General features: G+C 40.0%; 2 protein-coding genes across 7 annotated transcripts in view; both read right to left on the reverse strand.

The window, feature by feature from the left end:
- LOC108344363 (DNA polymerase lambda) overlaps positions 1–21,646 on the reverse strand; it is a 37,490-nt gene that overhangs the window by 10,913 nt on the left and 4,931 nt on the right. For 3 of the 6 annotated variants that reach the window (XR_008244674.1, XM_052866737.1, XM_052866735.1), the window contains exons 6-8: positions 6,356–6,418; positions 3,452–3,631; positions 3,295–3,348 (exon numbers count right to left, since the gene is read on the reverse strand). Coding sequence is in view for 5 of the 6 variants with exons in the window: in XM_052866737.1 (XP_052722697.1) it covers positions 3,295–3,348; positions 3,452–3,631; positions 6,356–6,418 (297 nt within the window). In the remaining variant the exon portion in view is untranslated. The remainder of the gene's footprint in view (positions 1–3,294; positions 3,349–3,451; positions 3,632–6,355; positions 6,419–21,646) is intronic. The other 3 variants (XM_052866738.1, XM_052866736.1, XM_052866739.1) reach the window with 2 other exon arrangements.
- Positions 6,942–7,941, reverse strand: LOC128193455 (uncharacterized mitochondrial protein AtMg00810-like). Its single transcript, XM_052866742.1, has one exon. The coding sequence runs from the start codon at positions 7,903–7,905 to the stop codon at positions 6,943–6,945; it is 963 nt and encodes a 320-aa protein (XP_052722702.1). The 5' UTR covers positions 7,906–7,941; the 3' UTR covers position 6,942.

Genomic DNA, 21,646 nt, shown 5'->3' on the forward strand with positions numbered 1-21,646 from the left:
GTGATGCTTAACTCATCCTGGTTGGCGTCAAGCTATGCTGGATGAATTAAGTGCTTTACAGAAAAGTGGAACTTAGGAGCTTGTCCAATTACCATCTGAAAAGTCTGTTGTTGGTCGCAGGTGGGTGTATGCTATCAAGGTTGGCCCTGATGGCACAATTGATCGTCTGAATGCTCGACTGGTTGCCAAAGGCTACACACAGATTTTTGGTTTGGATTATGGTGATACTTTTTCTCCAGTGGCAAAAATGACCTCTGTTCGCCTATTCATTGCCATGGCCGCTCTTCGACAATGGCCTCTTTACCAACTTGATGTCAAAAATGTTTTCCTGAATGGTGATTTGCATGAAGAAATTTATATGGAGCAACCGCCTGGCTTTGTTGCTCAGGGGGAGTCATCTGGATTGGTATGTCGTCTTCGCAAATCCTTATATGGCCTAAAACAGTCTCCTCTGGCCTGGTTTGGTAAATTCAGCTGTGTTGTTCAACAATTTGGTATGTCTCGCAGTGAAGCGGATCATTCAGTGTTCTATCGCCACTCAAGTGCTGGATGTATCTACTTAATAGTGTATGTCGATGATATTGTCTCACAGGAAGCGACTATCTTGGCATCTCTCAGATGAAACAACACCTTTGTCATCATTTTCAAACCAAAGATCTTGGCAAACTCCGGTACTTTTTGGGTATTGAAGTAGCACAATCCAATGCTGGTATTGTCATATCTCAGAGGAAGTATGCATTAGACATCTTGGAGGAAACAGGGTAAATGAACTGTAAATCTGTTGAGACACCTATGGACCCTAACATCAAACTCCTACCAAATCAGGGGGAGCCTTTCTAAGATCCTGAACGGTACAAAAGATTAGTTGGTAAATTAAACTATCTTACTGTTACGCGTCCTGACATTTCCTTCGCAGTTAGTGTGGTGAGTCAATTTCTAAACTCCCCATGTGAAGACCATTGGGATGCAGTTGTTCGCATACTGAAGTATATTAAAGGATCACCTGGAAAAGGTTTGCTATATGGTCCTAACAACGATACAAAAATCGTTTGCTATTCAGATGCTGATTGGGCTGGTTCCCCTTCTGATAGGAGGTCTACTTCTGGATATTGTGTCTCTATTGGTGGCAACCTGATATCTTGGAAAAGTAAGAAGCAAAGTGTTGTGGCAAGGTCCAGCGCAGAAGCAGAATATAGAGCTATGGCATCTGCTACTTGCGAGCTTGTGTGGCTTAAACAATTACTTAGTGAATTGAAATTTGGAGATGTCACTCACATGACACTTATATGTGATAATCAAGCTGCTCTTCATATTAGCTCTAACCCTGTCTTTCCATGAGAGAACCAAGCACATTGAAGTTGATTGTCATTTTATTAGAGAAAAAATCATATCCGGAGATATCAAGACTGAGTTCGTTAACTCAAGCAACCAGTTGGCAGACATATTCACCAAGTCCTTACGAAGACCTAGAATTGACTATCTTTGTAACAAGCTTGGAACATATGATTTATATACTCCAACTTGAGGGGGAGTGTTAGATGTTAAGTTGTGTGTTTATGTTAATTGGGCTCAGCCCATTCTGTATTTAGGGTTTAACCCTTATCTTACATTATAAATAAACTACCCTATGTGTATGCTAAACACATAAGGGAGATTTCTCCTAATCTTCTCTACTATTTCATAAGAACAAATGTTGGGGGAAGGTCGTTTGAAAAAGGTACTCATGGGGACTATTGTTCATACTGTAAAAGATCTGGACATACCAAGGAAACATGATTCAAACTCCAAGGAAGAAAGAATGTTCTCGAGCGCATGAGAAACAATAAAGGGTCTACTCAAAGATGGGTAAATCATATTACGTCAAAACAGGAAGCCACCAATCAATCTAGTCCTTCACAATCTAGTCCTTCACCACCACTAGATCTTGATATGAAAGCTTATAAGGATGAACTTAAGCGTTTGAAAGTAATGGTTGAATCAATGAGTAAGCCCTTTGGATCATGTACTCTGTCCATAAAATGTAAGATTTGTCTCAATACTGTTGGTCATGTGTGTCAAGGTATTTGGATCCTTGATTCGGGAGCAACGGATCATATGACATCTTTTAGTGTGTGCTTCGACTCATGGTAAAAGAAATAAAGAACAACTTATTATAGTTGTGAACGGTCAGGGTATACCTATATGCGGCTCTGGGAATATAATTTTGGACTCATATGCTGTATTGAAGGATGTTTTATATGTTCCTCAATTAGCTAATAGTCTTATCTCTGTGAAAAAACTCAGGATTTAAATTGTTCAGTAACATTTTTTTCAACTTATTGTGTTCTTCAGGATCTTGCCACGGGGAAGACGATTTTAACTGCTAAGGAGCAGAGTGAGTTGTATCTTTTAGACTTTGATGACCAAAGCAACACAAAAATATGAGTCAACAAGCTACATCTGAGACGTGGGCAAATTCCCAAATATGGTTACATCATCAAAGGCTCATGTCTCCCTTCTACCCATATGTTTCTTTTCTCTCTACTCTTCATAGTTAGGTGTTTCAATGTGCTTGTTAAATTTATTGGCTATGCATCTAATAAAAAGGGATATTATTGTAACCATCCTCTGAGTTGAAAGTGTTTTACCTCTATAGATGTCACTTTTAATGAAACTAAAACTTTTTACATGTGTTCTCAGCATTAGGAGGAGAGTTCTTTCAAGGCTGAGTCTTTTGAATCTCTTGAGTCTTATGTCCCTATCATACAACAACCATCGCATACTTATACTACTTTTGGTACTCTTAGATACTTCTCTTGGAACATCTGGTATTGATATCTCTGAAGCCTATCCTAACTGGACATCTCTCAGTAATTATTACTGTAGGATTAGTGTTCCCTGTATATAGAGGATGATGTATTTTTTCAAATGAATAAATTAAATAAGAATCTTCTTTCTTTCAGAATAAACCTTTCAAGTTTTGGTATCAAAGAAATGAGGCAAGTATGTTCTTATTTGCAGTTTGTGCATAAAGAATATACTGAAGCCGACTTTCGTCTATAGGACAGCAAGTGCATTATTGTATTTTATGCGGTTTCTGTGTTCAGTATTTTATTTTCTTTGTTTATCATTTGGTGTGTTCCATCTACATCCCATTTTTATTTGAAAGAACATGGCAACAGGGAAAAAATCTATTTTAATTGAAAAAAATCAGATAATGAGAGAGAAATTTCAAGTGAAAGATTCTAATGAAACATCTGACAAGATAGAAACTCATTAATCTCATTCCAACAAATATTTGTACTGCTCACTCACCCCAGGTAAAACGTCCTCCCCAGCTTTTTGTAAAATGTGTTCCATCTCCTGAACCTATCAAATTAAAATGGTTATAAAGGTTTTAACAAAATAAATTTTGGGTGGGGGAAGGAGGGGTGAGGAGGAATGTTATCACTTTAATAATAATGTTGCAAACCTCATGGCGTGGAATCCGTTGTCTGATATCATCAAAGTATTTCAGCCCTAACTTTTGTGCATTTGTAAGTGAGCCATCATTCCTAAGATCATCTAATGAACGATGTCCCTTCTCATACAATTTCAATGCTGTGGATGGTCCTATGCCCCATACTTCACCAAATAATGATATTGTCCGTACCTATAGTTAAACAAGGGGGAAAGAGAAGGAAGTAAGATTGCAATATGTCAAAAAATGCTTTTAATATTATTCATAGAATATAAAGACTTCATAACTCAAAATTATAATTTATGATGGATATAATCTATCCCTACAATTTAGGATCAATGATCCTATACAATAAATATAAATATATTATTAACAACCTATTAATCGTTCTAACATAAATCTCCTAATCATGTAATAAAAAATTGAACAAGAAAATATTAAATGCAACATAAATTAATGAATTCTAACACTCCCCCCTTGAATTGGTGAGTGGATGTCATTCAATTCCAACTTGCCAACAATAGATTAAAATGTGGCACCACTTAGCCCTTTTGTCAATACATTTGCAATTTGATTTCCAAAGGATACAAATGGTACATGTCCCATTATCCAATGTCTCCTTTATTGAAGTGTTTATCTACTTCAACAGGCTTAGTTCTATCAAGTTACACTAAAATATGCACAATATTTAGTGATGACTTGTTATCACAATACAGTCTCATAGGCTTCTCCTAATAAATCTTTAGGTCTTCTAAAACTATCTTTAACAATAGTATTTCACAAATGGTCATGATTCTTAATTTTGCTTCTGCACTTGATCTTGCCACAATAGTAAAATTGTCAAACCATGCTCTAGGAGACTGCTTCAATCCATAAAGTTCCTTTATTAGTCTACACACCTTTCTCTCCTCGACTTTAAACCCAAGTGGACCTCCATGTAAATATCATCCTCAAGATTGCAATGCAGAAAGGCATTTGTGACATCAAATGGACATTCTACCATTTCTGTAATAAGGACATACTAGAGAGTGCACATTATATGAGCTAAAATACTTGTGACTGAAAGCTAGAACATTATAACACAGATGTTTCATTTTATACCAGTGTTAGCCATGGGGAAACCACTGAAAAATTGAGATAACTCATGAAACCCTTGTCCATGAGAAACCAGCTTGTGACTGCCCACGGCTTTGAACATAGGTTTGACCCATTCGTTCCCAAACCATCTGTTGTTGCAGAGGCTGCAGTTGCAGTAATTTTGGAACCTTCTATTGTTGTGTAGTTGTAGAATTTTTTGTTGAAGTAGAGGTAGCTGCTATGTTGCTGGTTGCTGGATTTGTGGAAGCTATTGTTGCAACTGAGAAAGCTGCTGCTGTTAGACCTGAGGAAGCTGTTGGTGCTGTTCTAGCAGAGGAAATTGCTGCTGCTGTTGTTGCAGCCACGGAAGTTGTTGCTGCTGCATATGAGGAAGTTGCAGTTGTTGTTGCAACTGTGGAAGATGCTGTTGTTGTGATTGCAAGTGCTGGTGTTGTTTCTGCATTTGTTGCTGCTGCTGATTGGACAATTGAGACTTAAATACAACCAGATCCCCAAGTTGAATCATCCAATCAAGTGGAAGGCTGTCAGAAACAGATAGTTGCAATGTCTATGGTGGTAATTGCATAACTGCACACACTGCAGCTGACCAAGAAAGCCATGTGGGTTTGTTGTCAGAAAAACTAAGAAATCTGCCTTTCCTACATGTTTGTTATTCATGTGGTCCTCAGATATATGCCGAACTATTTCCATTACTGACAGCCAGTTTGCTGCAAGTGTTTCAGAGGCATAAGAATCCCTGTAACCTTCTAGTTTGGAGATAAAGACTGACAGTCCTTGTCTTTCCCCAAACAAACTTTCCTGCCAGACCTTTACATTTGGATTGAGCAGATTGCAAACCACCTGATGTCTGCTGTGACCATAGCGCATATTAGCTGCACCACTGTTTACAAGGGGCTGCATGCCTGATTGTGCTAGTTGAGACATCCCTGGAGTGGGAATCATTGTGCTATTTCCAAAAGAGACTTTTGATGGACCAAGACCACTCATTGCATTTTGGTTCATGGGAACCCCCACCTTGCACCATTTAGGGCCCTGAAAGGTTTCCTTGGCTAATACTAGACCCCTGTGGTCCCATACAAACAGCCCCTTGAAGATTACCCAATGGTAGTGAAATCCCAATGTTTGATCTTTAAGATAAATTAGAAGTGTTGGAAGATAATGAACCGAGCTCGGGATTCTGTCCAACCTGTGTAGGAACAGAAAAGAGACCCAGGGTTAGTGATGTTATTCCTGACTGTCTAGATGAAAATACACTGAACCGTGGGTTCAGAAAATAGCATCCCACTAGATATTATGTTTAACATGTGCATGGCAAAAAGAGTCTGACCCATTGACAGAAGTCCCATAGAGGTTCCACCATTTAAGCCAGCAGAGTTCATCACCTGCCAGGCTTGAGAGAGATTGCTCAAAATGTTTAAATTTGCTTGAGAGGGATTCACTGGACGAAAGGTTGCAGCATTAACAATCTAGGACCATCCACAAATATATTTGAGACATCTAGTCCTTGGTGTGAGGGAACATGTTTGAGATCCTCTGCGACTAGAGATATAGTCGAACTACAATATATAGATGGGTACAAACCTAATTTAGCAAACTTATAGGATTGAATTAGTCTTAAATCCACTTTCTAAGAGCTATCAAGCACTACGATAAATGATTACTAGACATATAATTTAACATTATGGAAAAGAAATAAAAAATTGTAGTTGTACAAGGATCATGGGTAAAGATATAATATGAACCATTAAAGCTATAAAAATGCATTATTAATACAATTTATTTTAGATCTCTGACTACCGAGGTTTATGGTTATAGTACCTTCTCATCTGCTTCAAAGTGTTCTAATTTGGATAACTTCCCACTAGTTATGATCTCCTGAATCTGCATATAGTAAACTGTTAGGAAGAAAAATAACGAGAGTGGAATGTGTGTTATATAAGGAAATTTAAAAAAAAAAAAGTAATTATGATGTTAGTAGTTTCAGGGGAGAGACTTTGTGAAAATAGTTCACTTTGGGGTTGTTAGGGGTCTTTTGTACAAAGAGTCTTTGGTTGGGTATACTAGATATATTATCTTTATCTTTTATCTTTATTAGTTAGTCTGTTATTATTTCTTATTTGTATTTTGGGCTTAACCCATATTTGTTCTATTATAAATAAAGGACCTTATGTGTATATTGAACACAAGGGAGTTTTCACTATATTCAACTGAGTTGTTAGAAAACTAAGACATTTTATTCATACATAAAAGAGAGACTTGAAACAAGGTTATGGTATTCTATATATATATATATATACATATAGAATACCATGACAGAATACAATGAAACAATACAACCCACTTCTTAAGTTGGGTACACACTCATAAAACAACAACATAAACTTAATACATTTCAACACTCCCCCTCAAGCTGGAGCATATAAATCATATGCACCAAGCTTGGAACATATAAATTGAATCCTAGGCCCTCTTAAAGACTTAGTAAAAATATCTGCAAATTGTTCATTAGAATTGACAAATTCTGTAATGAGATCCTTGGACAACAACTTCTCTCTTATGAAATGGCAATCAATTTCTATATGTTTTGTTCTCTCATGGAACACTGGATTGGAGGCAATGTGAAGAGCTGCTTGGTTATCACAATACAACTTCGTAGGCTTATTTTCACATAATTTTAGTTCTTGAAGGAGTTGTTTGATCCATATAAGTTCACATGTAGCTATGGCCATAGATCGGTATTCAGCTTCTGCACTAGATCGAGCAACAACACTTTGTTTCTTGCTTTTCCATGATACAAGGTTCCCTCCAAGGAGTACACAATATCCTGTGGTAGATCTTCGATCATTCGGACAACCAGCCCAATCTGCATCACAATATCCTTCTAACTCAGTACTTCCCTTGTTTTCATACAACAGTCCATGACCTGGATTCCCTTTTACATATCTAAGGATGCGTACCACGACATTCCAATGATCAATATGAGGATTTTGCACAAATTGGCTCACAACTCCCACTGGATAAGAAAGATCAGGTCTTGTTATGGTGAGATAGATTAGTTTTCCAACCAACCTTTTGTATCTTTCTGGATCTGAGAAAGGTTCACCATGGTCTCTCATTAACTTTTTATTTGAGTCCATAGGACTATCAATGGGCTTGCAATCTGTCAGACCTGTTTCCTCCAAAATATCTAGGGCATATTTTCTTTGTGAAATGATGACTCCTTCTTTTGATTGTGCCACTTCAATACCAAGGAAGTATTTCAAACGACCTAAGTCTTTGGTTTGAAAGTGGTTGAACAAATGATCCTTTAATTGAGCAATTCTCGCAACATCATTTCCTGTAATCACAATATCATCAACATAAACCATAAGATAAACACATTTATCAGGAGTAGAATGCCCATAAAACACTGAATGATCTGCTTCACATCGTTTTAATCCAAATTGTTGCACAACTTTTACCAAACCAAGCTCGAGGTGATTGTTTCAAGCCGTAGAGTGAACGACGTAATTTACAAACTAACTTAGACTCCCCCTGAGCAACACAACTAAATCCAGGAGGTTGCTCCATGTATATCTCCTCTTCCAGATCACCATGAAGAAAGGCATTTTTAATGTCCAATTGGTGAAGTGGCCACTGTCTAATGGCAGCCATGGCAAGAAATAGACGAACACTACTGATTTTGGCCACAGGAGAAAAAGTATCACAATAGTCGAGACCATAAACCTGAGTATATCCCTTTGCGACTAGGCGAGCTTTAAGACGATCAATGGCACCAGTAGGACCAACTTTAATAGCATATACCCATCTGCATCCCACGGGTTTCTTATCAGGAGGAAGAGGTACAAGTTCCCAAGTGCCACTATTGTCGAGTGCCTGCATTTCATCAATCATGGCTTGTCGCCATCCAGGGTGATCAAGTGCCTCACGAACATTATTAGGAACTTTGATGTTAGAAAGGGAGGAAACAAAGGAGAAATATGTAGGAGACAGACGATGGAGGATGAAGGATTTCGAGTAGATCGAATACCTTTTCAAAGAGCAATAGGCCAAGCCTGATTTGAATCAAGAGAGGACGAGGAGGATGAAGGATCCATGGTTTGGGAATCTGATGGAGAAGGAGCTGAGTCTCGAGGATCTTCAGGCAAGGAGGAAGGTGGTTCAACAATATCTTGTGCATTCTGAGTTTGAGCTGAAGATGGAGAAGCGGGAATGACCAAGGGATCACATGATGGTATAGGAAGCATCTCTTCAACAGATGAACGATCCTCCTTGGAAGACAAGAAGAAGGGTGTATCCTCAAAAAAAGTGACATCAGAAGACATATAATACCTTCTTGTGGAGGGAGAATAACATCTATATCCTTTTTGAATGCGAGAATATCCCAAAAAGACACATTTAATAGACTTGGGAGAAAGTTTATCAAGACCTGGAGAAACATTATGGACAAAACATGTACACCCAAATACACGTGGGGGGATAGGATATAGGGCGTCTGTTAGACCATTAAAAGTGTATATGAGGAGGAATAAAAGAAGAGAGAGTTAGTGGCGGGTAGAGGGGAAATCAGTTAGAGGAGAGAAGGTGATGTTTGTTAGAAGAGAGAGAGTATAAATAACAAATAGTTTGAGAGAGGTAGGGGATTAGAAATTTGGAATTAAGACTGGACCTCTTGGCCAGTGGAGGAAGGGAGGCTTCCTTGGGGGAGATTGAGATACCGATATTCATCTTTTCTTGTCATTACAGAGGAAATATCAATACATATACATACATATTTCTTATACTGTTGAGTGTGTGAGTATTATTTGCTGCTGTTCGGTTCCTTGCATAAAGGAACCTAACAGATTTGGTCCGACCTGCCGGATCATTTCAGAGGGAAGAAGAGTGCGCGTGATCGGAGAAGAATGGAGGGGCGAATGGTGGCTGTGGAGTCGACGATGGAGGAGTTGAAGGCAGAAATGCGAGCTATGACTCTCGAGTTTCGACGAGCCCTCGGAAGACGTTCTGGAACCCACGATAGGAGTTCTGAGGGGAGTCGAAATTCCGTCCATGGTGATCGAGAACATAGGTCGACAGAGAGCTCTGATGAAGAATCGGAGGAGGACCGGAACGACGTACAATGCAGTTGGATGAAGCGAGTTGAGCTTCCAACTTTTGAAGGTACTGATCCAACGGGATGGATAGCGTAGGCTGAGAAATTTTTTGACATCCAAGGAGTGACGGAGAAAGAGAAGATGAAGTTAGTGTATATCTGCATGGACGGAAGCGCTAACTACTGGTTCCGCTTCTGGCGGAAGAAAACCCGACATCCAACATGGAAGGCGTTCACGGAGGCGTTGACGAGGAGGTTCGGCAGATTAATTAGGGGAACTGTCTTTGAGAAGTTGGCCGCGGTGCGACAGAGAGGGGGCGTCGATGAGTATATCCAGGAGTTCGAGGTACTCGTGGCGCAGGCGACCGGAGTAACCGAAGACCAATTGCTGGGATATTTTTTCGCGGGTTTGCAGGAGGCATTACGAAACGCTGTGAGATCGCATGACCCACGCGATTTGTTGACGGCGATGGAGAGAGCTAGGGACATCGATCAAGTTGGATGGACGTCGCGAGGAAGTAGTGGAGTGGGAGGAAGAGGCGGAACGACGTGGGGAAGATATTCTGCGAGTTCAAGAACGGTGGCGAGGACAAAAACTTTTCGCGGACCGTCAGAGGGATCGGTGAATGGCGGCGGAGGGCAAGGAATGAAGAAGGACGTTAGTGCGAATACTATGGCTTCGAAGGCTGGTAACAGTGGAGGAGGAACCACGGGACGAGGCATTCGGACCCTGCCTTATCAAGAATACATGAAGCGGCGAGAAGAAGGACGTTGTTTCCACTGCGGCGGACCTTACAGTCCAGGTCATCGTTGCGCTGAACGGAGCATGCGGGTGATGATATTGGCGGAGGAGGATGAAGATGAAGAAGCGGAGGCAAGTGTCGATGTAGAACAGCAGGCTATGGAGTTGTCGGGATTATCCGCGGGTGGCCTCTCGCAATCGAACACGATGAAGCTGAAAGGTTGGGTGCAGGGGAAGAGAGTTCTGGTGCTACCCATAGTTTTATATCCACCCGATTGGTGGAAGAGCTGGGTCTGGAGTGCACCGACACACGCCCTTATAAAGTGTGTTTAGGGGATGGACAAAGGAAAGAAACCAGCGGGTATTGCACAGGAGTCTCGGTGTTATTAGAAAACTTAGAAGTTAAAGATAAGTTATATCTCTTTGAATTAGGCGGTGTGGACATAATATTGGGAATGACCTGGTTATCCTCCCTAGGAGAGATCAAAGTAGATTGGGGACAGCTCATCATGAAGGTGGCGCATGGAGGAAGAGAAGTGGAGGTAAAGGGGGATCCATCATTGACACGTAGGGTAGTGACTCCTGAAGCTCTTATAAAAGAAAAAGGGATTGAAATGTTGTCTTTAGTATGGAGCTTAAGCCAAACAGAATTGGTGGATGAGAAGACGGAAGAGAGTGGCTTAATGCAAGAGGAGGAGGTAGAGCTGGAACAAATTCTGAGTGCTTTTGAAGGGGTATTCCGAGACCCCCAAGGCCTCCCACCCGAGAGGAGAGTGGATCACAGAATCCCTTTAAAAGAGGGTAGTGAGGCCGTCAATGTGAGGCCATACAGGTACCCTTATGGAATGAAAGCTGAGATAGAGCGTCAGGTGGAAGAGATGTTGAATTTGGGCATTATCAGGCCCAGTAACAGTCCCTACTCTAGTCCTGTAATATTGGTGAAAAAGAAGGATGGAAGTTGGAGGTTTTGTGTGGATTATAGGGCATTGAACAGAGTAACAGTGGCTGATAAATATCCCATTCCAGTCATTGAGGAGCTGCTGGATGAACTTCAAGGTGCATCATATTTTTCTAAAATTGATTTAAAGGCTGGGTATCATCAGATAAGAATGAAGAGGGAAGACATTCCAAAAACTGCTTTTCGGACACATCAAGGGCATTATGAATTCCTTATGATGCCCTTCGGATTAACAAACGCACCAGTCACATTCCAGGACATGATGAATTCAATTTTAAGGCCGCTATTGAGGAGGTTCGTGTTAGTATTTTTTGACGATATACTTATCTATAGCAAGACTTGGGAGGAGCATTCTCAACACCTCACTCAAGTCTTAAAAGTCTTGGCTGAACATGAACTTTTTGCAAACAAAAAAAAGTGTGAATTTGGGAGAAGACAAGTGAGATATTTGGGGCACAAGATATCGGCAGCAGGGGTGGAGATGGACAGGGAGAAGGTGGCAGCTGTCTTGGAATGGCCAGAACCCAGAAACATCAAGGAGTTAAGAGGGTTCCTTGGGTTAACTGGGTATTATCGCAGGTTCATTAGAGATTATGGGAAAATGGCTAAACCCCTCACTGATTTGTTGAAAAAAGGAATGTTTAAATGGTCTAAAGAGGGGGCCATGGCACTGCAGAAGCTTAAAGAGGCAGTGACTACAGCTCCAGTGTTGATTCTCCCTGATTTTGAGCAACCCTTTGTTGTAGAATGTGATGCTTCGGGTACAGGCGTTGAGGCTGTTTTGTCCCAGAAAAACAGACCCATAGCCTTCTTTAGTAAGGCGTTATCTGAGTCTTCCTTAACCAAGTCCATTTATGAGAAGGAATTAATGGCACTAGTGCTTGCTATACAACATTGGAGGCCGTATCTAGTGGGTCAGAAGTTTGTTGTCTTTACTGACTAGAAGAGTTTGCGTTATTTACTAGAACAACGCATTACAACTCAAAGTCAACAAAATTGGCTAGCTAAACTTTTGGGGTACGAATTTGAAATCAAATATAGGACAGGTGCTTCCAATCATGTGGCGGATGGGTTATCCAAAAAAGGCATGGAGGAGGAGGAAACAGATAAGATGCTACGGATGATATAACGACCATATTGGCTTGAATTTCAAGAGATCATGGAGGAGGTGGAAAAAGATGAGAGTTTGCAGAAAGTGTTGGAGGAATTAAGGGTAGACCCTAACTCTCATCCAGCTTATACGTTGGAGCATGGAAGATTACATTACAAGGGGAGACTTGTTTTATCAGCAGAATCTGTTTGGATCCCTCGCTTGTTGGCTGAATTCCATAGTAGTGTCACGGGAGGGCATTCTGGGGTTTAGAGAACCTATAGACGGGTGGCCCAATCTTTGCATTGGATAGGAATGAAGAAAACTGTTACAGATTTTGTGGCTGCATGTCTAGTATGCCAACAACATAAATACTTGACAGCTTCTCCCCAAGGATTGTTGCAGCCTTTGCCAATACCCAAAGCCATTTGGGAGGAGATTAGTATGGATTTTATTGTAAAATTACCCAAATCTCATGGGTTTGATACTATATTGGTGGTGGTGGACAGACTTAGTAAATATGGCCATTTCATCCCAGTCAAACACCCTTATACAACCAGATCCATCGCTGCATTGTTGGTGAAGGAAGTGATTCGGCTTCACGGGATACCCATGACCATTGTAAGTAATCGCGACTCAACATTCATGAGTGTTTTTTGGCAGGAGATTTTCCGCCTGCAGGGAACTCAATTGAACATGAGTACTGCTTATCATCCAGAGTCAGATGGCCAAACGGAGGTGCTGAATAGGGTGCTGGGAACGTATTTGCGTTGTTTTAGTTCTGAACAACCAAAAAATTGGAGTACAGTCTTGCCTTGGGCGGAATATTGGTACAATACTAGTTACCAAGGAGCTTCAAAATGCACACCTTTTGAAACTGTGTATGGAAGACCTCCTCCAACTCTCACACGTTTCATTCCTGGAGAAACAGTGGTGGAAGCCGTTGCACAAGACTTACAAACAAGAGATGAGGCTTTGGCACAACTTAAATATCATCTGGCCAGAGCTCAAGATGAGATGACCCACTATGCCAACAGGAAGAGAATGGACACCAAGATCAAGGAGGGAGATTGGGTATTCTTGAAAATCCGGCCTCATAGACAAACTTCTATGCCCACACGCTTACACCCAAAACTTTCTGCACGGTATTATGGACCATTTTTGGTGGAGAAACAATTAGGACCAGTTGTTTTTCGCTTGCAGTTACCTACAACATCAAGAATCCACCCTGTTTTTCATGTTTCCCAATTGAAGCTAGCTATAGGGGATCATTCGGTGGAAGGGCATCTTCCCACTAAACTGCAGGTTGACAACCCTATGTACACACCTCTAAAGGTATTAGAGCGCAGGAACCAGCTGCAACAAGGAGAGGAAATTCCCCAAGTTCTAATACAATGGCAAGACAGTGGGTTGGATGGAGCTACTTGGGAGGAGGAACAATACATTCGACAGCAGTTCCCTGATTTCAACCTTGAGGACAAGGTTGATCTTGGGGAGGAGGGTAATGTTAGACCATTAAAAGTGTATATGAGGAGGAATAAAAGAAGAGAGAGTTAGTGGCGGGTAGAGGGGAAATCAGTTAGAGGAGAGAGGGTGATGTTTGTTAGAAGAGAGAGAGAGTATAAATAACAAATAGTTTGAGAGAGGTAGGGGATTAGAAATTTGGAATTAAGACTGGACCTCTTGGCCAGTGGAGGAAGGGAGTCTTCCTTGGGGGAGATTGAGATACCGATATTCATCTTTTCTTGTCATTACAGAGGAAATATCAATACATATACATACATATTTCTTATACTGTTGAGTGTGTGAGTATTATTTGTTGCTGTTCGGTTCCTTGCATAAAGGAACCTAACAGCATCATTTGGAAAAATGACAGAATAAGGAACTTTATTCTCAAGAGAGGAAGACGGCATCCTATTGATTTGAAAACAGGCAATGAGGATTGCATCCCCCAATGATGAACAGGAACATTAGTATTTAACATCAGGGAACGTGCTCTTTCAATGAGATGTCTATTCTTTCTCTCAGCTATGCCATTTTGTTGTGGAGTGTGAGGACATGTTGACTGATGTAAAATTCCTTTGGAAGATAAAAATGAAGAAAATGCAGCAAAAAAATATTCCTTAGCATTATCACTTCTGAGAATTTTAATTGTCTTTCCAAATTGATTCTGAATTTCATTAACAAAGGACATAAAAATGACTAAAAGTTCATATCTCTCTTTCATAAGATAAACCCACGTACATCGAGAAAATTCATCAATGAAGGTTACAAAATAGTTAAAACCAAAGGAAGTAACTCGACTCAGTCCCCAAATATCAGAGTGAATGGTAGAAAAAATAGACTTACGTCGTGTCTCAGATTTCTTTGGATAAGAAAATCTAACATGTTTTCCTAACTGACAAGACTCACAATCTAAGACAGGAATGTGTTTAAGACTTGGAACCATCAACTTCAGCTTAGACAAATTTGGGTGACCCAAACGATCATGTAAAATTTTAGGAGATGAAGTTGAAATGCAAGAAACAAAAGAAGTAGGTTTTAGGAAATACAATCCTCCTGACTCATATCCTTCTCCAATTCGACGACCCGTACCATGTTCCTGTATGACAAAGGAAGTAGCAGTAAAGGTTATAGAACAATTTAATGAACGTGTCAATTGACTCAAGGACATTAAATTATAAGGACAATGAGGAATATACAAAACAGAATTTAAGTTTAGTGAAGGAGATAAAGACACTTTGCCAATTCCTTGAGATGTCAATTTGGATCCATTGGCAATAGTAACTAACTAATGAACTTTTTGAGAGGTAATGGAGGAAAACAAACGAGTGTTACCAGACAAATGATTTGAGGCACCTGAATCAAGAATCCATGAACCTTGACATTCCACAGATTGTGAGATACGTGCACTTGACACACTTGGCACTGAAGGAAACTGACAATGGCCAGTGGATTTGTCAGACTTATATCTCAAAAATTCTTGATACTCTTCATTTGAGCATTGCACATACTCACTTCGACTACCACGGCATCCTCCATTAGCTCCTCTCCTTGAAGTGGCAGATAAGGAGAAATTAGTTTTAGTAAAGGATGTCATTCTAAATTTGTGAGTAGGATCCAAAACAGAGACAAGGTCTTATGATTATGGGAAATTAGAATCCCTGTCCAACCATACTAAGAAATGAAGCTCATCAACAGTAGAGTGTGAAATTTAAGGGAGAAAACCCTAGGTGCAAACAACAGCTACCAAAACAGCGAAGCAAGGGCCAAAACACGCTCAGGAAGCTACGGCGAAACTGTATACAGTGGCGTGGTGTCGATCTAACACAGAGAAGGCTGCGCGTGAGGAACACGCACCGGAGACTTGCTGGAGACAGGCGGCGCGTGTTCCTCATGCGCCGAAAAGTTGCTGGAGACAGGTGGCGCGTGGAGGCGCGTGAAGAGGAGTCTGCTCTTGACTCCGACGAGGTTGGCCGTCACTCGAGAAGACGGTCCAGATCCACTGGTCACCGGTCGAAACCGTGACGGTGGCCGGACGGTGGCCAGCGTAGATCGGAGAGAAGCGGCGCGTGGAGGAGCGTGTGGAGGTTTCTGAGGAAGCGGCCACCAGGGTTGGGTCGCACTTCTCGGGGCGAACCGAACCCTCAACTTTGCCTGACAAACGGCGGCGGCGGACGGCGGCGATGGCGACGGTGATAGCATCGACGACGACGGAAAGTGGCGGCGACAGCAGTGGCACACTGGGTCTGGCTCTTGATACCATGTTAGAAAACTAAGACATTTTATTCATACATAAAAGAGAGACTTGAAACAAGGTTATGGTATTCTATATATATATATATAGAATACAATGACAGAATACAATGACACAATACAACCCACTTCTTAAGTTGGGTACACACTCATAAAACAACATAAAACAACAACATAAACTTAATACATTTCAACATGAGTAAACTGGGAATACCCTATGTAATAGGATATAATGTGTATAATAGGAGGAAACAGATTAAAAAATTAGTTGTTAGTTGGATTGTTAGGATAGTGGGGAGCCTTTGTAGGCAGGGGGATGTTTTTGGATGTTTTAGAGAATTGTTGACAGGATCATTATCATCCTGTGTGAAGGGAACTTTGTCCCCTGGAGGCATTCTGGCTATTCTGGGTGCCTAGAATCAATAATACCAGATCTTTTCAGTGAGCTTTCGTGTTTTACAGTAGCTTTCTTGGGTTCCTCTACCTAGGAACCTAACACTATGTGAAAGGAAGTGTCTTCCTTTGTATGTGGATGTTGGAGTATAATACTGCTGAAAGAGTACTACACAAAGATATTTTGTCTATGTATCTAGTTTTGGGTTCTTTCTTTCCTAACTAAGCACATAACAAGATTGGTTTGATCTGTCAAATCTGAAAACAAAGGGTAAGAGTGGATAATCAACTAAGCACGTAGGAAAGATGGGCTAATGAATAAGTAAAGGTGGTTGCGTAGCTGAAAGCTTATATGGCTATTATGAAAGGATGTTTGCTAGAAATGAAAGAAATCAAAGAACTGTTACATAGAAATCAAGAAAAGTGAGAAATTGCATAAAGGAGAGTATTTTGTTAATGTTCAAGAGAAGAAGGAAGAAAGATTTGTACATGGTAGCAAATCAAATGAGGATAAGAAGTCTAGTGTTCAAGAAATTCTGGAAAACCACTTTCAGATTGTTAGGATATTTATCAAGTTTTGTTCATGACATGTCTCCAGGTCTAGACAAACTCTTCGCTCGGGCTCTCAAATGTGTCTTCTTAGGCTATTCTCGACTTCAAAAAGGATATCGGTGTTACTCTCCTAAAACTAAGAAGTATTACATGTCTGCCAATGTCACATTCTTTGAACAGACTCCTTATTTCTCTCCATCTGTTCAGGATGTTTCTATCCTCCAACAGGTCCTTCCTATTCCAATGGTTGAGTGAAATAGCTTCACTGTCTCTGTCATTCTAAGTCTTGATCACAATCCTCCTACACCCATTTCTCTACATACTGAGATCATCCCACACAGGGCCCCGATGGATAGTCCACCTCTCCAAGACAATGGTGAATCTCCTACTTCAGATTCTTCTCCCTTGTCACCTCCTCCCACGCCTCCTGGTGAAAATGATTCAGCATGGCCTATTGCCCTCAGAAAAGGTACTCATTCTACTCGAAACCCTCATCCCATTTATAATTTTCCTAGCTATCATTGATTGTCGCCCTCCTATTTTTCTCTTTTATCCTCAGTTCCTCTGTTGTTATACCCAAGAATGTGAAAGAAGCACTTGATCATCCTGGATGGCGCCAAGCTATGATTACAGAAATGCAGGCTCTTGACCACAGTAATACTTGGGAGCCAGTGCCCCTTCCCCTGGGCAAAAAGGCGATTGGTTGCTAATGGGGTGTATCCAGTTAAAGTCGGCCCTCATGGTGAAATTGATCGGCTCAAAGCTTGGCTTGTTGCAAAAGGTTACACTCAGGTTTATGGTCTTGATTATTGTGACACTTTCTCTCCTATAGCTAGGATGACTACTATTCGCCTCTTCTTTGCCATGGCAGCCATTTGTCACTGGCCACTTCATCAATTGGATATCAAGAATGCCTTCCTACATGGTGATCTTGAGGAAGAAGTTTATATGGTATGCAAACTACATCGATCTCTATATGGCCTTAAGCAAACCCCACGTGCTTGGTTTGGAAAGTTTAGCTCCATTGTTCAAAAATTTGGACTAAAACGCAATGAAGCAGACCATTCGCTTTTTTACTGTCATTCTTCTCTTGGGAAATGTGTTTACTTAATAGTATATGTTGATGATATTGTCATTACAGGAAATGATGTTGTTGGAATATCTCAACTAAAAGAGTACTTGTGTGGACATTTTCAAACCAAGGATCTTGGAAGTCTCAAATACTTCTTAGGCATTGAAGTAGCGCAATCAAAAGATGGAGTTGTAATCTCCCAAAGGAAGTATGCTCTTGATATATTACAAGAAACAGACATGATTGATTGCAGACCGGTAGATAGTCCCATGGACCCAAACCAGAAATTAAGGACAGAAGAAGGTGAATTATTCTCCGATCCAGAGAGGTATAGGAGGCTGGTTGGAAAACTGATTTATCTCACTATTACAAGGCCAAATCTATCCTTTGCAGTTGGAGCGGTTAGTCAGTTCATGCAGGCTCCATGTGTTGACCATTGGAATGCTCTCATTCGCATTCTAAGGTATGTAAAGAAAACTCTCAGGCAAGGATTGTTATATGAAGATAAAGGAAGCATTCAGGTCTCTAGGTATTGTGATGAAGATTGGGCAGGTTCACCTATTGATAAACGGTCTACTATAGGATATTGTGTTTTTCTGGGAGGAAACATTATTTCACGGAAATGTAAGAAACAAAATGTAGTAGCTCGATCAACAACTGAAGCCGAGTATAGGGCAATGACGTCACTAACATGTGAACTTATATGGGTGAAACAATTCCTTCAAGAGCTTAAATTTTGTGACATCCATACTATGAAGATGTATTGCGACAATCAAGTTGCTCCCTACATTGCATCAAATCCAATGTTTCACGAGAGGACTAAACATATAGAAATTGATTGTCATTTTGTTTGTGAAAAGTTGTTGACTAAAGAAATATGTACTGAGTTTATTGGGTCAAACGATCAACTCGCAGATGTATTGACCAAGTCATTAAGGGGTCCTTGGATTGAGTTTATTTGTTCCAAACTTGGTACATACAATTTGTATGCTCCAGCTTGAGGGAGAGTGTTAGGATATTTATCCTATTTATCATCATTATATTGTGTCAAGGGTCACCCTATTTATCATGATTATATTGTGTCTAGGGTTACCCTATTTATCATGATTATATTGTGTCTAGGGTTACTCTAATTATCATGATTATATTGTGTCTAAGATTACCCTAATTATCATGTACTCTTGTATCAATTTATTTTTATAAATAGAAGATTATGAGAGGGATCAATAAAGCCCTCTAAAATTATTTTACAGTTTAATTCTCAAGTCAGATTAAACTATACATAAAAAATATTATGAACAGATATTGTTGAGATATTTTAGGAAGTTTAGATTTCATTCCTATTGGTTTTAATTCTATATATTTGTTGTATCATGGTTTTATTACTAGCATATCAATCCCCCAATCTCAAGGATTTGTTTCCTAGGATAGGTAGTTCCATTACCATGAGGAGTGGTAGAGAGCTGACCAGGGAAACTGCACCAGCATAGCAGCATCAGACTTCAGCACCTGCACAACAGCAGCAGCAGATTCCAGTTCCTACTGCAGACCACCAGCAGCAGTATCCACCACCACCTTCTTTTGATGCCCGTGCACCACAGACTTCACTTCCTTTCCCTTCCAGGACCATTTAGTCGAAGAAATTAGAATTGGATAGTGAGCTACTGGAGACTTTTAATAAAGTGGAGATAAACATTCCTCTCCTTGATGCAATTAAGCAGATTCCAAATTATGCTAAGTTCCTTAAGAAATGTGTACTTAGAAGAGGAGTTTGAAAGGAAAACAAATTCAGAATGAGGGGAGAAATGTGTCTGCACTAATACAGAGTAGAGATGTTGTGATGATCCTAGCACTTTCTGATAGGCAAAAAAATAAGGAGAGGAAATGGAATGTATATTATAGAAGCAAATTTACTGAGAAAAGGTAGTTAGGCAGGTAGTTGTGTTGGTCGAGGAGACTTTCCAAGAAAGTCTTTATATAGTTACATTGGGGGTTGTGACGGAGATGTTTTTGGTAGAGCTAACAGGGAATTACCCTGTGACAAAGGAAACACCACCCTTCGTATGTGAAGACCTTTAGTTTCCTTTATACTTTCTTTGGAAATAATATCATGACAAATATTCAATGTACATAGTGTTTGGTTTTGTTATTCCTTTATAACAAAGAACATAACATTTTGATCTGACCTGCCGGATCAGAAGAGGAGGGAAATTATTGGAAATGGTGAGTTCTTTGGGAAAATGAGCCAGTGAACATGGAAAGTGATTGCGGAGATGTTGATGGATTAGGCTATTGTGAAAGATAGTTTGCAAGATATGAAGGAGATCAAAAAAATGTTGCGAGATCTCAAGAAAAACAAGAAATTATCTGAAGGAGATGAAAACCCGATTAACGACGAAGGAAAGAAAGAAGAAAGATTTGTTCAAGATAGCAAATCTGGTGAGGAAGGAGACAACATGCAGAGGCCTTGGATAAAAAGGGTGGAATTACACATTTGGGGAATGATCCACAAGGGTGGATATTAAGAATTGGGAAAATTTGGGGTTCAAAATGTCACTCCAAGGGAAAAGTTATGTTTGGCTTTCATCAACATGGAATGCAAGTCATTAATTCAATTTTGGAGACAAAGTCCAAGAATCCATCTTGGGAAGAATTGACAACCGCATTGAGTGGTAGATTTGGTGCCAGGGACAAAAAGTACAATGTTTGAAAGCTTAGCAGTGCTAATGATAAGTGGAAGATTATATCCAAGAACTTGAATTGTTGGTATAACAAATTCTGCAAATTTTTTAAAAGCAGTTGCTAGGATATTTCTTTGTTGGGTTATAGAATAAAATACAGAATCAAATTAGGCCACATGATCCTAAAGATTTGATTAGGGCCATGGAAATTGCATGCTGTATGGAGGATTCTATGAAAGATGCTAGATCAGGCAAAGGAATTTCGTACCAAAAAACAATTCCAATTACAATCTACATTTATTGTTTTTGAATCGCCCAATCTTATTTTTAAGAGGAAAATATTAAAGATGGAATACAATTTAATGTGTCCTCGAGGAACCAACTTAGGTTGTGCTCTGTATTACAAAATTCAGAAAACCCTAGTATCTTGTTTATTTCACTAACCATGGTTATCGATAGTCCATTCTCTGGCTGCTGTTAGGGGTGTTTGGTACGGAGAGTCTTTGGTTGTGTAAACAGGAAATTCCCTGTATGAAAGGAAGTGCCTTCCTTTGTATGTGAATGTTGGTGTACGTACTAAACAAATGTAAAAGTAAGCTCTAAATCATTACTAAAGAAGAATTATAAATGTCTTTCTGAGGACCAAATTAATATCACTCAGCTATTATTGTAGACTCACTACAAATGAATAAAACGAAATTTCATAAGACAAAGGAGAAGGCAGCTGCAAAACTAAATACTTGAACCAAACAAATGTTATAATAAAAATAACC

Source organism: Vigna angularis, chromosome 8, assembly GCF_016808095.1.
Source record: "Vigna angularis cultivar LongXiaoDou No.4 chromosome 8, ASM1680809v1, whole genome shotgun sequence".
Classification (NCBI taxonomy): Eukaryota; Viridiplantae; Streptophyta; class Magnoliopsida; order Fabales; family Fabaceae; genus Vigna; species Vigna angularis.

Coding starts and splice junctions, on each gene's coding strand:
- LOC128193455 (XM_052866742.1), bottom strand. CDS start 7,905: ATGGTTTATGTTGATGATATTGTGATTACAGGAAATGATGTTGCGAGA.